General features: G+C 41.9%; 1 protein-coding gene across 1 annotated transcript in view; it reads left to right on the top strand.

Annotated features, from left to right (window-relative positions):
- LOC124623963 (mutS protein homolog 4-like) overlaps nucleotides 1-15,526 on the top strand; it is a 303,421-nt gene that overhangs the window by 63,774 nt on the left and 224,121 nt on the right. The window contains exon 7 of the mRNA XM_047149077.1: nucleotides 5,586-5,806. Coding sequence (XP_047005033.1) covers nucleotides 5,586-5,806 — 221 coding nt within the window. The remainder of the gene's footprint in view (nucleotides 1-5,585; nucleotides 5,807-15,526) is intronic.

The raw sequence follows: 15,526 nt of genomic DNA, 5'->3' as shown, positions 1-15,526 counted from the left end.
ATGCCGCAGTCACATTCACACTGCAAACAATCACAAGTCAACAATTATTAGAAGTGACTTGCTTAAGTAGTTGGCCCTACAGGAATATTTGTAATTTTTGACATTTATTCACATAACTAATAGAGATGGACATACTTTTTTGCTTCATTTGATGTTTTTAGCAATTGATTTACTAACAGTTTTTAATCATTTCATAAATTTTACCTTATTTTGGGTTTAATTTTAGTTTTGTTTGTTATTCATGATGATGTGAGAATAGTGTCTTACATTACGAAATTACACACCTTTCTTCATTGTACATCAGGTCTGAAAAACTTATTGCTGAAAGTAATATGTTGTCTTTTCTATTTCTGTTGGATAAACAGTTGATGTGTAAACAATAAATTTACTGATGGAGATAAATCACTTGAAATAAAAGAATATTCCCTAATATCTTACTTGAGAATGAAAATGGTGTGGAAGGGAAGTAGGATGAGTAGGTGGCAGCAGGCGTGCTTTTAGGCTTATAAGTACTACCCGCACAAGGGCATCCAATAAGGCTGAAGATCACTGGAAGGGGTGTATGAACATTTCAGGCAAAAAACCTAAAACGTGAGCCTAACATCAATGACATGAGAAGTTATTCAAAGGCACTTTCAAGGAATGGTGTCATTTACTGTGAGGAAGTAGTCACATAGGAAGGTACTCAACTGCAAAGCAGCCTGAGAGATAAATGATTGTGTTGTAATTCACAACATAAAAACGCGAGACACCATTTCCAGAACATTCACAAGGTACAACATGGACTGCAGAGATGGTGGAAATGCCATGTGGTAGACAAAACATGACAGTTCAGTAAACATAGTGAGTAGTATGCAGAGTCAGAACAGAAAGAGAGCAATTACCGGGTGACTGTACCACACATAGACAGCAAGTTGCATGTGGTGCTGGGCTACGTCTATGCAGTTATCATGCGCTGATGCACAGCCACGGTGGCATCCCCTAACACCCAGCATCCGGTACTCCATCTGGCACTTGTTCACCACAAGCATCCTGCAAATAGAGGGAGATGAGAATAGGGTTGGCTTGGCAAACAAGGTGGAGAAACTGGGGGCAGGAACAGTTCAGCAGTCCAGGAGTGGGAGAGTAGGGAGCAGATGGTTTTCCGGAGACACTTCTCCCTTATCAGCATTGACTGGTAGGAGCTGAAAAGAAAAGATGAGATATTCATTCATGGGAACATCAGCTACATACTTCTTCATTTGTGTTCTAAAACTTCACACTAGCCATTTGGTCTTATCATTCAACTAAGGGTGAAATGGCAGTGGCAGCAGGTGGTGAATGCAATTTCTGCAACAGAAATTGTGAAAAGCTTGGGAATGAAATTGTGTTGTGGCTCATTGTCCAATGCCATCATGAGAGGAAGTCTTTTAAAGGTGAAGATTCTGCTGAGCACTGCAACCGTAGCCTCTGTACTTGGGAGTGACAGTTGGCCATGTACAGAAAATTGAAGTATGCACTGAGGACAATCAGCCAGGTGATATCCAAGAAGAGGCCCATAAAATCAACATGAACCTGCTTCCATGGGTACGAGGGTGTTGGACAGGGAGAGAATATCTGGCATGGAGCTGCCTGTTGTCATTCACATTGTTGGCAGGTGTGAATCAGATGTTCGATCTGCCAGTCTATATCCAGCCAGTACACATGGGGCTAGGTGAGCATTTTGGTGTGAGGGCTACCCCCAGTGACCTTGGTGTAGGAGCCATAAGATTGATGGATGTAGAGGTTCCAGATGGACTACAATGAGAGACCGATCCTGATCCACCAGGATTAACTGGTGATGAAGGTTTAAGTTATGTCGCAATGGGTTGGAAACGTAACTGGGAATGTGATCTGGCCAATCCTGTTGGATGTACCACCACACCTGCTGCAAGGTGGTGTCCTTGGCCATGGCCACAGCCAGACAGGTCCCCATGACGAGAAAAGTCTTGATTGCCTGTTAAGCCTAAACATCCAGTTATAAACATGAAATCTTGTTTTGGTCAAATTCTAGGTCAGGATCCAGTGGAAGATGGGACACGGTGTCTGCGTTAGCATGTTGAGTGAGTATCATGAAAGTGATTTCGTAATTGTACCTGCTGAGGAAAAGTGACCAGCTCCGGAGTTGGGCAGTCTGCTCAGGCACTTTGGCACATGATTGGAAATGCAAATCGCGGCTTGTGATCTGCAATAATGTGAAACTTTGTACCATGTAGAAAAACATGGAATTTCTTTAGCACCAGAATAATCATAAGGGCTTCTTTTTCAGTTTGCAAATACCTCTTCTGTGTGGCACTGAGCGTCTTTGACACAAATACAATCAGATGTTCAGAGCGATCCACATCTCTAGGCGCCAGGGTGGCCCTCTGGCCACATTCAGAAGTGTCCACTGCCACGATCAACTATTTCCCGGGTTGAAATGTGACAAAATAATGGGGCGACAAAAGGGCCTGCTTCAGTGTCTGAAATGCCTGGTCACATCCCTTCAACCATACAAAGGGACCACTCTTCTTCTGCAGGTTGCTGAATGGCTATGCAATCGAATACCACGACTGAGATAAATTTCCCATAATGGGTAACCTTTTTCGAAAAATGACTGCAGCTCCTTTAAATTTGTGGTGCAATGATGCCTTTCACCAGTTTCTGCCTGGGCTTAATACTGTCACAGGAGGTAATGTTCCTACATGTTCCTCTAATAATTCAGAAAAGGAGAGATTTCTCGAGATTGCATTTGAGTCCCACAAACAGGAGGGTGTGGAACAGCCACCACAAGTTCGCTAAGTGTTCTGCTGTTTTGGTCCCTGTCACCACGATGTCATCCAGATAATTAATGCAGTCTGGAACATCCAGTAGCAGTTGCTTAAGAAATCTTTGAAAAGTATCTGGGGCATTGGCCAGCCCAAAAACTAAGGATTTGAACCTATATAATCTGTGTGGCATGTTGACTTCAAGGCCTTCTGTGATTCTTTAGCCAGGAGTAGTTGTAAGCAATCTTTCAAAAAAGGTTGGCCTCCCATGAATGCAAAGAAAAGCTCATTGGGTTTCAGAATGGGATACATGTTGATCTCATAAACGGAAATGACTGTAACCTTAAAGTCTCCACATAGGCACAGCTTCTCCAACATTTGTTTGTACTATAACCCAGGGCACTCCCACTCACTTGCAGGCGTGGGTTTAGTGACATTCACTGCTTCCAATCTGTCTAATTCAGCCTTGACAGTACCCTGCAGTGCGAGGTGCATGGCCAACCATGAAAGCATGCCGAAGCCTTTAATGTGATCTGCTCCGTAAAGTTCTTTGCTTTGCCCAGCCACCCAGAGAAAATCTCAGTGAACACCTGACTAAGGGTTTCCAATTCCTGAAACATTATTTGTTCCAAGATCAGGTGAACCTAGCTGAAAAGGCATCAAGGCCAAAGAGATTCTCTGTATCTATGCTGTGGACCACAAGAAATGCGAGATGTCATACAACAGGTTTGTACTTTGCTGTGATCATGATTTGTCGTTTGAGTGGAATGTTTTATTTGTTATATGCCATTAAGAAGTGCATTGTGGAGTGAAGGGGTAAATCACCCAACAGGAGATATATTTAAAAATTCAACAGGGACATGGAGGCACTGGTGTCAACCTGTAGTCGAACATGTTTACTGCACAATGTGAATGTGCTAAGCATTTTCTGAGGGGAATTTGCCGGGATGCAAGATTCAGACAAGATTACATTAATGTGCATTAGTTCCTGGTGAGATGAGTGTTTCTCATCCTTAGTGATGTAGACAGCTGCAAAATTCCCATCCTTACAGCATACCTCACACTGTGTCTATCTGTCGGAGCAGTCTTCTCGGACGTGTGTTCAAAAACAGTCCGGACACGACAAAAACGAGCGTCAATCAGGGGCCCAAGACTTCTTTCCTTGTTTAAGAGACAGAGATGGAGGGCAGATGGTGTTTGTGTATTAGCATTGCTGCAGTGGTTGCATTGGTCAGAGTGAACCCCTCTTTCAGGTCTGACGTGATGGTTGCTATCTTGTCCCAAAACTCTAACCGATGGCCCATGGCCTGGGAAACTTTGAAAGATTGGGCCCACTTTAAAACATCATCCAAAGAAGGAGCTTTGAGACACACTTTGTTATCTGGAGCCGCTCAAACAAATCCACCCTAATCATCTCTTCTGCATTCTGCAGGGTCAGGAGCCACAAAACTACATTTCATACTGAGTCAGTGCAGTTCAACCACCTATGTGTAGTACGACTGGTTAGGCTGTTTTGACACTGGTAAAACTCCACATGGCATGCAATTACATGGCAATGGCGATGAAAGTAGGTAGTTAATGAAGTACACATTTTGTCAAAATTCAGGTGCACTGAATTCGTGAGAAGGGGCAGTTTGCATAAAAGCTGATACATACTAGGTGAGATTCATGACAGGAAAAGTGATTTGATCACAGCTGGTTCCATTGCCTGGAATGTGGTGAAAAGCTGCTGGAGGTGTGGTGAAAAGTTGCTGGAGGCGTTTTTTGTATGCCTCTCATTCCTCCACTGACTTGGCGTGTGGTAGGAATGGTGTTGGACTCGCAGCTGCCTGCTAGAAGAGCAATGCGCACAACAAGGCTTCACTACATTTCTGTCCCTCTAACTGTTGCTGGAGGAACTGTTGAAACTTCACTTCCATTGACAAATCTGATAAACTAGCTTGTGGTGCAGACTCCATGGTTCAAAACAAACATGAAAAAATGCCTATGATGGTTGTAAATTTTTTTTAAACTCTCAACATAAAAACATGAAGAGCCGCTTCCAGAACAAGTATATTTAACATTCATATGGTGCAATGTGAATCACAGAGACAATGTTGGTAATGCCGCGTGGCAGATAAATACACAACAGTTGAGTAAACGTAGTGAAATGTGAGTGGAGTCAGAACAGAATCAGAGTGATCGCTGGACGACGATTGCATACATAGCTGCAAGTTTGAGGTGGCACTCAGCTGTGCCTACACAGTTGTCACACAATGTTGCTTAGCCACTGTGTCACCCCCCTGGTGACCAAGCTCTGCAATAGTGAATGCAGAGTAGCACCCATCTCTTGCACGCCTGTCTTGTGGCAACAGCCGATGTCAGAGATGTCATCCGGTAGCTGACATCTATGTGGTAGCTCGATGGTATACAATATATTACTTTACAATAATCTACTGAAAAAGTGTAAAAGAAGGCTGGAACTGTACGGATGAAATACTAATGATATTTGCATTTAAATTAATGCTTTCTGACACAATTGTGGCAACTGTTCTTTTGGTGGAGAAAGTGACAAGGAGGTCTCCCTTCTTGGCTTAAGGTGTCCGTCTTTATAATTAATAATTAGTGGCCATTTACTATTGGTGTCCTATGCCCATGGTGTAAGAGGAGATAGATGTATACAACATCTATAAACTTTTCAAAATAATTTCCGTTAGCTCACAGGCCAGGAAAACAGGGGACAGTCATATTATGATTATAGACACTCCATTAGTTATAGTGTGCTCTTTTGCACTTCATCAGTTTTTATAAACCTATAAAATGGTTCATATCTTCTTACAGATGTTCATACTTCAAACCGCTTGGAATTAGTAAGAAGTTTGCGTGGATGTGGAGCTCATCACAGTCTTATAGGCATACTAAATCATTGTCATACTGGCTGTGGGAGCAGGTTATTGCGAGCCTCCATTCTGCAACCACCCTTTCTTCTTCCGACAATTACAACCCGCCTGGAGGCTGTGAAAGAGATTGTTGAAACACCTGATCTTCTCAATAGTTTGCAGGTAGGTATGTGGTTTAATATTTGTCTTCTAGTACGTCTGTTTCATTACCTTGATCTCATTTCAAAGTAAATTCAGACTTGTTCAGTTCCAGAAAATGTGCCACCTCATTCTCTCAAATGCTTATAGGCCTGTAATGTTCTACCGAGTCTGCAGTTTTCAGGCATTATTCATAATCAAATTATCATTTGGCTTATTAGCATCTGATATTATGCTCTGAAACTGAACGTCCTGGATGGAAAACAGGTAACATAAAGAAGTGTGCTCCCTGCCGCCGTTGGATAAGCAGCTGCAGCAGCAAGTTGTATACCCCTAGCTTACTTATTTGTTACATAGTTTAATTCTTAATTTCTTTGCGTGTTTTTGGGTACTTGCATTGTTTAATTCATAAATTTTGGGCGTATTATAGTATTTGAGAGTTGTAGCATTGCGCTTTAGCACCTGAATAGTGTAAATTCGCGTAGTCGTCTGTATTCTGTTTTTGTTTTGAACGGCCAGTGTCGGTTGGTCACAGCCAGTGTGCTCCCTGCCACCGTTGGATAAGCAGCTACAGCAGCAAGTTGTATACCCCTAGCTTACTTATTTGTTACATAGTTTAATTCTTAATTTCTTTGCGTGTTTTTGGGTACTTGCATTGTTTAATTCATAAATTTCGGGCGTATTATAGTATTTGAGGGTTGTAGCATCGCGCTTTAGCGTTTACTTCATAGATTCTTACTTAAATTGCGTGTGAGTTTCGTATAGGAGGTGTAATTTCGAGTTTTAGTTACTGTAATCGTAAATTCAGGCAGATTGTAGCGCAGTAGTTAGGCATTTGTACAGGTTAGTTAATACATTCTTTGCATGTTTCCCTTGCGTTATCTAGGCACGGACTCGTGTTTCAGTAACTGTTGTTCAACATCGGGTAGAATGGACAGGGACTGTGATTGCTGTGTTTGGATGAGGGCTGAGTTGGCATCCCTTCACTCACAGCTGCAAGCGGCGCTGACTTCGGTCGCGCAGCTTGAGGCTGTTGCCAATGAGCGCCACTGTGGGGAGCCGGACTTGGGTATCACAGGGATGTCAACCTCGTCCTGTCTGTCCCCAGATCGGTCTGCCGCTGTGGTTGCCCCGGTTGCTGCCCGCAGTGGGGCTGAGCCCTCGCCTGTGGTTGATTGGGAGGTCGTTCCAAGGCATGGCAGGCAGCAAAAGACGTCCCTGGAGGCTGATCAGAAAGCCTCCCCGGTGCGTCTGACAAACAGGTTTCAGGCACTGTCTCTGGCTGAGCCAGATGCAGCTGCCTGCCCTGTTTCAGAGGATGATTCTCAGCCTTCAAGGTCCGAGCAATCACAGAGGGTGGGCTTATTGATAGTTGGGAGCTCCAATGTTAGGCGCATAATGGGGCCCCTTAGGGATATGGTGGCTAAGGAGGGGAAGAAATCCAGTGTGCACTCCATGTGGAGTCATTCCTGATGTGGAAAGGGTCCTTCCGGATGCCATGAAGAGCACAGGGTGCAGCCAGCTGCAGGTTGTGGCACATGTCGGCACTAATGACGTGTGTCGCTTTGGATCTGAGGAAATTCTCTCTGGATTCCAGCAGCTATCTGATTTGGTGAAGGCTGCCGGTCTTGCTTACGAGATGAAGGCAGAGCTCACCATCTGCAGCTTCGTTGACAGAACCGATTGCGGACCTTTGGTGCAGAGCCGGGTGGAGGGTCTGAATCAGAGGCTCTGACGGTTTTGCAACCGTGTTGGCTGCAGATTCCTTGACTTGCGCCACAGGGTGGTGGGGTTTCGGGTTCTGCTGAATAGGTCAGGAGTTCACTACACTCAGCTGGCGGCTACACGGGTAGCAGAGGCTGTGTGGCGTGGACTGGGCGGTTTTTTAGGTTAGAAGGCCTTGGGAAAGTACGGGATAGGCTGCAATCTCAAAGGGTGCATGGCAAATACAGGACGTGCTTGGATCAAGGAACAGTCGGAATTGTAGTTGTAAATTGTTGTAGTTGTGCTGAGAAAGTCCCTGAGCTTCAAGCGCTAATAGAAAGTACAGAAGCTGAAATCGTTATAGGTACAAAAAGCTGGCTAAAGCCTGAAATAAGTTCTGCAGAAATTTTTACGAAGTCTCAGACGGTGTTCAGGAAAGATAGATTAGGCAGAATTGGTGGTGGAGTGTTTGTGTCTGCCAGGAGTGGTTTATCTTATAGTGAAGTCGAAGTAGCGAATTGGTATGGGTGGAGGTTATACTTAACAGCCAAACTAAGTTAATAATTGGCTCCTTCTACCGACCCCCAGACTCCGATGATATAGTTGCTGAACAGTTCAGAGAAAATTTGAGTCTCGTAACAAATAAATACCCCACTCATACGGTTATAGTTGGTTGGGACTTCAACCTTCCCTCGATATGTTGGCAAAAATACTTGTTCAAAACCGGTGGTAGGCAGAAAACATCTTCCGAGATTGTCCTAAATGCTTTCTCCAAAAATTATTTCAAGCAGTTAGTCCACGAACCCACACGAATTGTAAATGGTTGCGAAAACACACTTGACCTCTTAGCCACAAACAATCCAGAGCTGATAGAGAGCATCATGACTGATACAGGGATTAGTGATCACAAGGTCGTTGTAGCTAGGCTCAATACTGTTTCTTCCAAATCCACCAGAAACAAACGCAAAATAATTTTATTTAAAAAAGCGGATAAAGTGTCACTAGAAGCCTTCCTAAGAGACAATCTCTATTCCTTCCGATCTGACTATGCAAATGTAGACGAGATGTGGCTCAAATTCAAAGATATAGTAGCAACAGCAATTGAGAGATTCATACCTCATAAATTGGTAAGAGATGGAACTGATCCCCCATGGTACACAAAACAGGTCCGAACGCTGTTGCAGAGGCAACGGAAAAAGCATGCGAAGTTCAGAAGAACACGAAATCCCGAAGATTGGCTAAAATTTATAGACGCGTGAAATTTGGCACGGACTTCAATGCGAGATGCCTTTAATAGGTTCCACAATGAAACATTGTCTCGAAATTTGGTAGAAAATCCGAAGAAGTTCTGGTCGTATGTAAAGTACACAAGCGGCAAGACGCAGTCAATACCTTCGTTGCGCAGTGCCGATGGTACTGTTACCGACGACTGTGCCGCTAAAGCGGAGTTATTGAATGCAGTTTTCCGAAATTCCTTCACCAGGGAAGACGAATGGAATATTCCAGAATTTGAAACGCGAACAGCTGTTCGCATGAGTTTCTTAGAAGGAGATACCTTAGGGGTTGCGAAACAACTCAAATCGGGCAATACGGGCAAGTCTTCAGGTCCAGATTGTATACCGATTAGGTTCCTTTCAGATTATGCTGATACAATAGCTCCCTACTTAGCAATCATATACAACCGCTTGCTCACCGATAGATCTGTACCTACAGATTGGAAAATTGCGCAGTTCGCACCAGTGTTTAAGAAGGGTATTAGGAGTAATCCATCGAACTACAGACCTATATCATTGACGTCGGTTTGCAGTAGGGTTTTGGAGCATATACTGTATGCAAACATTATGAATCACCTCGAAGGGAACGATCTATTGATCTATTGATGTGTAATCAGCATGGTTTCAGAAAGCATCGTTCTTGTGCAACGCAGCTAGCTCTTTATTCGCATGAAGTAATGGCCGCTATCGACAGGGGATCTCAAGTTGATTCCGTATTTCTAGATTTCCGGAAAGCTTTTGACGCCGTTTCTCACAAGCGACTTCTAATCAAGCTGTGGGCCTATGGGGTATCGTCTCAGGTGTGCGACTGGATTCGTGATTTCCTGTCAGGAAGGTCGCAGTTCGTAGTAATAGACGGCAAATCATTGAGTAAAACTGAAGTGATATCAGGTGTTCCCCAGGGAAGCGTCCTGGGACCTCTGCTGTTCCTGATCTATATAAATGACCTGGGTGACAATCTGAGCAGTTCTCTTAGGTTGTTCACAGATGATGCTGTAATTTACCGTCTAGTAAGGTCATCCGAAAACCAGTATCAGTTGCAAAGCGATTTAGAAAAGATTGCTGTATGGTGTGGCAGGTGGCAGTTGACGCTAAATAATGAAAAGTGTGAGGTGATCCACATGAGTTCCAAAAGAAATCCGTTAGAATTCGATTACTCGATAAATAGTACAATTCTCAAGGCTGTCAATTCAACTAAGTACCTGGGTGTTAAAATTACGAACAACTTCAGTTGGAAAGACCACATAGGTAATATTGTGGCGAAGTCGAGCCAAAGGTTGCATTTCATTGGCAGGACACTTAGAAGATGCAACAAGTCCACTAAAGAGACAGCTTACACTACATTCGTTTGTCCTCTGTTAGAATATTGCTGCGCTGTGTGGGATCCTTACCAGGTGGGACTGACGAAGGACATCGAAAGGGTGCAAAAAAGTGCAGCTCGTTTTGTATTATCAAATAATAGGGGAGAGAGTGTGGCAGATATGATACGCGAGTTGGGATGGAAGTCATTAAAGCAAAGACTTTCTCTTCCGAATGCGAAAATATTTTGTTGAGCCCAACCTACATAGGTAGGAATGATCATCAAAATAAAATAAGAGAAATCAGAGCTCGAACAGAAAGGTTTAGGTGTTCGTTTTTCCGCGCGCTGTTCGGGAGTGGAATGGTAGAGAGATAGTATGATTGTGGTTCGATGAACCCTCTGCCAAGCACTTCACATCATGTAGATGTAGATGCAGATGAACAATAGTAACCAGTCAACCTGCTATGCTGAAACTATGTTGTCAGATGGGATTCTTTCTCTCTCTCTCTCTCTCTCTCTCTCTCTCTCTCTGTGTGTGTGTGTGTGTGTGTGTGTGTGTGTGTGTGTGTGGGCGGGTGGGTGGGTGTGCAAGTGAGTAGTATTAGCTATCTCCAAAGAAGGACATTGCCTGAAGGTTAAGGTGCATTTTCAGTCTTATTGTTTAAGCACCTGTTGACTACTCATCACTTCGACTATTGGGTGAGTGGTTATTTTATACTTCTGGCACTCTTTAATCATGTAGTAGCCGACATAGACTTGGGTGCAGTTGTGGAGAAGACTAGTAACACCAGGAAAGATACTCTTACAGCATTCTTTGCATCTGACATTGACTCAGCTCTGTGATGTCTTGGCAGATATCTATTGTATGAACTGCTTGTTGTGTTAGCAATCTTCTTGTTAGTAATAAATTACTTCAAGGAGAAGTAGTTTATAACAATTGACAGTAAGTTGGTTTGAACTGTATGTGTAAACTAGCAACTAGCAGAATTGATTATGTAGTGATTTTGAAGTACACCATCAAGAGAAAATGAAGCAATTGGACAAGACGTGGCTGTAGTTGATGTAAACAATCAACGACAAATTGATGCACAATATGCTGTGTGGAACACACAGAAGGGCTTTGCACCAGTTATATCCATGTTCCATTCACTCAGTGAGGACTCGGATGAGTAAGAGTTGTATCTTAAAGAACTGCATCAATACTTCAAAACTTTTAAGGTAGAGAGTGTACAGGATGATTATAATTAAAGCTTCAGTTTCAAAGTGCTGTAAAAAAGAACTGCTGCTAAGAATGATGTCAAATATGAAAGGGATATTATCAAAGAAGTGGGAAACATCGTGGAAACAAAAAAGATTAACGCACAATATGCATGACCACACAAGTTTGGCATCCAACAGCTGTGGCACTGTTAGAAAAAGCCATCAACCATGGCAAGGTCATACCAAATTGGATTGGAAAAATCTGTTTATAATTGTTCTGAGGCCAAAAACCACGTAACAGCAACAATTGCATTTGTTTTAATTGTCACAAGGCCAAAATCTGTAAAAAAAAAAAAAAAATGGTTTTTAATTGTCCTGTGCCCAAAACTGCATAAAAAGCAACAATGGAATCAGTATTTAATTGTTGTGAGACTGGCTCGAGACATGTTCGATACACAGTCCACCATTTTTTTGCTACAATTTGAAACTGAGAAACAGCATATTCCACAACAGATCGGAGTGTCTCAGGGGTCATGTCCAGAATGTGTTGTGCAGTGCATGCCTTCAATTCAGTTACATTTGTAATTGGAACAGTAAACACAGCATCTTTCTGATAACCCCACAGCCAGAAGTCACATGGATTAAGATCGGTATTGGCAGGCAGAAAGGATACGATGGCTGATATTTCTAGCATTTCAAAAATCCCTTTGCAGCAACTGCTTCACTGGATACTAAATGTGCAGAGGAATGCTATCTCGCATAAAAATGATCCTACCTACACATCCATGCTGTTAATGGGTTGGAATGACGTCTGTTTGCAAAAGGCTCTCATAGCATTTACCAATGATGATACAGGTAACAGGACACAGCTAAAAATAACTTGATCCTATGATAAATGCTGCTATCAACCAGCTTCACATAGTTATCTTTGCAGAATGAAGTGGTATTGATTTTTTGTGGCCCATTTTCTGCAAGTCTGTGGATATGGAAACAGGCACGCTGTCTGTCCAAAGAATCTTCCATGGCTATTTATTGTCTGCTTCCATACGAGCAAGAAATTCTGGAGCAAATGTTTGTCTTACTGGCAGGCCAGCATGAAGCAACTCCTGAATATGGGTTATACAGGCTCTGGCAGTTGGCACTGAACATGAAGAAATGTAACATATTGCGCATACATAGGAAAAGAAATCCATTACCATGTAGCTACGCTATTGATGACAAACTGCTGGAAACAGTATCTGATATAAAATATATAGGAGTCACTATCCACAGTGATCTTAAGTGAAATGACCACATAAAACATGTAGTGGGAAAAGCAGATGCCAGACTCAGGTTTGTAGGAAAAATTATAACTCATCCATGGAGGAAGTGGCTTATAAGGCACTTGTTTGACTGATTCTTGACTATTGTTCATCTATCTCGGATTCCTACCACGTAGGACTGATAGAATAGATAGAGAAGATCCAGTGAAGAGTGGTGCATTTTGTCATGGGATTGTTTATTCGGCACAAGAGCCTTATGGAGATCCTCAACAAACTCCATTGGCAGACGTTACAAGAGAGATGTTGTGCATCACATAAAGATTTACTATTGAAATTTCAAGAGAGTGCTTTCCGAGAAGAGTCAAAAAACATATAATGCCGCTCCCCCCTCCCCAAATACATTTCACATAAATACCATGAGGAGAAAATTCGAGAAATTAGAGCCAGTACAGAGCCTTGCCAACAATCATTCTTCCCACTATTTGCTGGTGGAACAGGGTTGGAGGGCTCAGTTAGTGGTACATAAAGTTTCCTTTAACACACACTGTTAGGTAGCTTGCAGAATATGGTACAAATGTAGGTATAGATTTTGTATGGGTAGCAATGCAGGATGTTCCGTAGAATTTTATGCACTGTGCTCACAGGCGTGTCCATAGTTCAAGCAATTCCCTGTGTGATACATGTTTGCACACCAATGGGCGCTGAGCAGTTTATAAGTGGTGAGCTGTGCAGTTTATAAGTGGCTGGAAGGAAAACATTAATTACACACGCATTAACCAGGAAAGCTTCTGGTACAAGATATTACACATAGTAAAAAAGTCAGAGCATCCATAATTACACCCAAGCAATGCAAAAGATGCTTTAACAAGTGAGGCAAAGTTTTTAAGTTCTCTTACCTTCACTAGAATCATGTCTGCACAAAACAAAAATTCAAAATCTATATTTGCAGTGGAAAACATTTTAGCAGCAGATGATGACGAGGTGTTGCCCGAGATTTTGTTGTCAGGTGTGCCAGCATTCAGTCTGAAGTTATATGTTCCACTACAGTGAGTTGGGCTTTTGTGGTATCTACAAACTTCATTTGAACCTTGTAGCTATTAGTCTTAGACAATTCAATTGGTGCCTTATTGTGACGCAGTAATATGACAGGATCCTTCTTGGGGTGTGGAGATATTTCACTGTTTAATCTCTGAAGCCATAGAGCCCCTTAACATGCATTCAGCCTCGGTTGTAGATCAGGCTACTGTTGGCTGTTCCTTACTATGTCAGAATATTCCTTGAGATATAAAAAGATATCCTGTTTTGACATTGTATTCTCATAATCTCTGGCTCAGTCTACATCACAACTACCTATTATGTGGCATGTGCATTGAAATGAGACATTCGTAAGTTGTGTTCAAATGGCTCCATTTTTATGCTGGAGGGCAGTGCAAGAGACGAATGAGGGCATTTTTGTCAGTAACTATCGAGTGTTTGAGAGTAAGGAGTGAACTATGAAATGAGAGAAAGAAGAAGAGGCGTGTGAGAGGTGAGAACTGGGATTGCTTGGTTAATGATCTGAAGTGTTAATTTTTGTAATTTGGTATATTTTGTGATTACTGGAGGAGAAAAGAGTGACTCAATCTGATTTTCATGATATTGCATATTGCAATTAAATTTGTTGACATGAAATAATGACATAATTGAGAAAACTGAGCTTGATTGTTGATAATTATGAGGCAGTGTTCCCCATTTTGGCTTTATAATTGTACAAGGTTAAATACAGTGTAGATTGATTTAACAGTAGAAGTATCTTATAGGAGACTGATTTTGCAGATATCAATCTTTAAACTTCGTACAGACTCCTGAATACATCGATGAGGAGTAGTCAATTATAACCCACTTTGTGATGGCGTTCAACAAGTTATTGTGAGTGGAAAAATAATTTATTATTTTCGCTATCTCAAGGGATGTACTTTAGCAGTTTTCATTGTCTTTTTAGTGTGCAAATTTTATTTTTGTTTTTGTTTTGTATTCTAATTGATGGTATCAACTGTGCTGGGTCCCATTTTCTAATTATTGGCAGTTGGCTATTCATTTTGGCTAACTTTGGTGTGGCACAAGTTGGTGTTTCGGTTGGTGTATCATGTAGTTGTATTGAATTCTTTTTCCACCTAGTCTCAAGTATTTTACTACACTCAGCTTTAGAAGACAGTAGTGTCATATTCTTGGTACCTTTTAGGTATGTAGAGGTCCTTTTGGATTCCTGTCATTCAGGCAGTGTGGTATCCCCGGATTATTAAAAAACTGACAGACAATTCCTATAGAGAGAGCCAGATCTGGCCTTGTTCCTAACTGAGTCTACATCAAACTTTCTAATGCTTCAAAATTGGGTTTATTCTGCATAGTTTCTTTCTCCTGTTCTGTTTTTGGACTCATATCATGAGTAAGCACTTAGTTATTTATCAGTGGCACAGATATTGGGCTTACATCATCCATATTGAATCTGTTGAGGATTGGCTTCACATACTGTATCTAGTCTACCCACAAATAACTTTCTTTGCAGTTCCTTGTAATTTTTATACCTAAGTAGTTAGTGATCTCATTAATCAACTTGAATTTTTCTTTCATGTTGTTCCTGAAGACATCTTTCACTTGTGTATTATTACTGAGAATTAGTATGGTAACTATAAAAATGTCTGAACCTTGATTTTAACAATAGACACACAGATCAGCTGTTGATCTTTTGAAGTTTAGATTCAACAGTGTACTCTCTAATTGCAGATTCCAGTAATGACCACCTTGCTTCAATCCATATACTGTATTTTTTTAGTCTTTTAATACCAGTATCTTTCACCATCTTCATAACTGAATTATTTTTAACAGCCATAGTAAATAAATAGCTTAATGAGACTTGACATTAAATCCCGAGCTTTCCGGAGTACATTAAATCCTGAGCTTTCTGGAGTTGCAGCACATTATGTCAAACCACCTGGTACCTGGGGCTACCAGTATATGCCACACT

Source organism: Schistocerca americana, chromosome 1 (genome assembly GCF_021461395.2).
Source record: "Schistocerca americana isolate TAMUIC-IGC-003095 chromosome 1, iqSchAmer2.1, whole genome shotgun sequence".
Lineage (NCBI taxonomy): Eukaryota > Metazoa > Arthropoda > Insecta > Orthoptera > Acrididae > Schistocerca > Schistocerca americana.
This window is presented reverse-complemented; position numbering and strand designations above follow the sequence as displayed.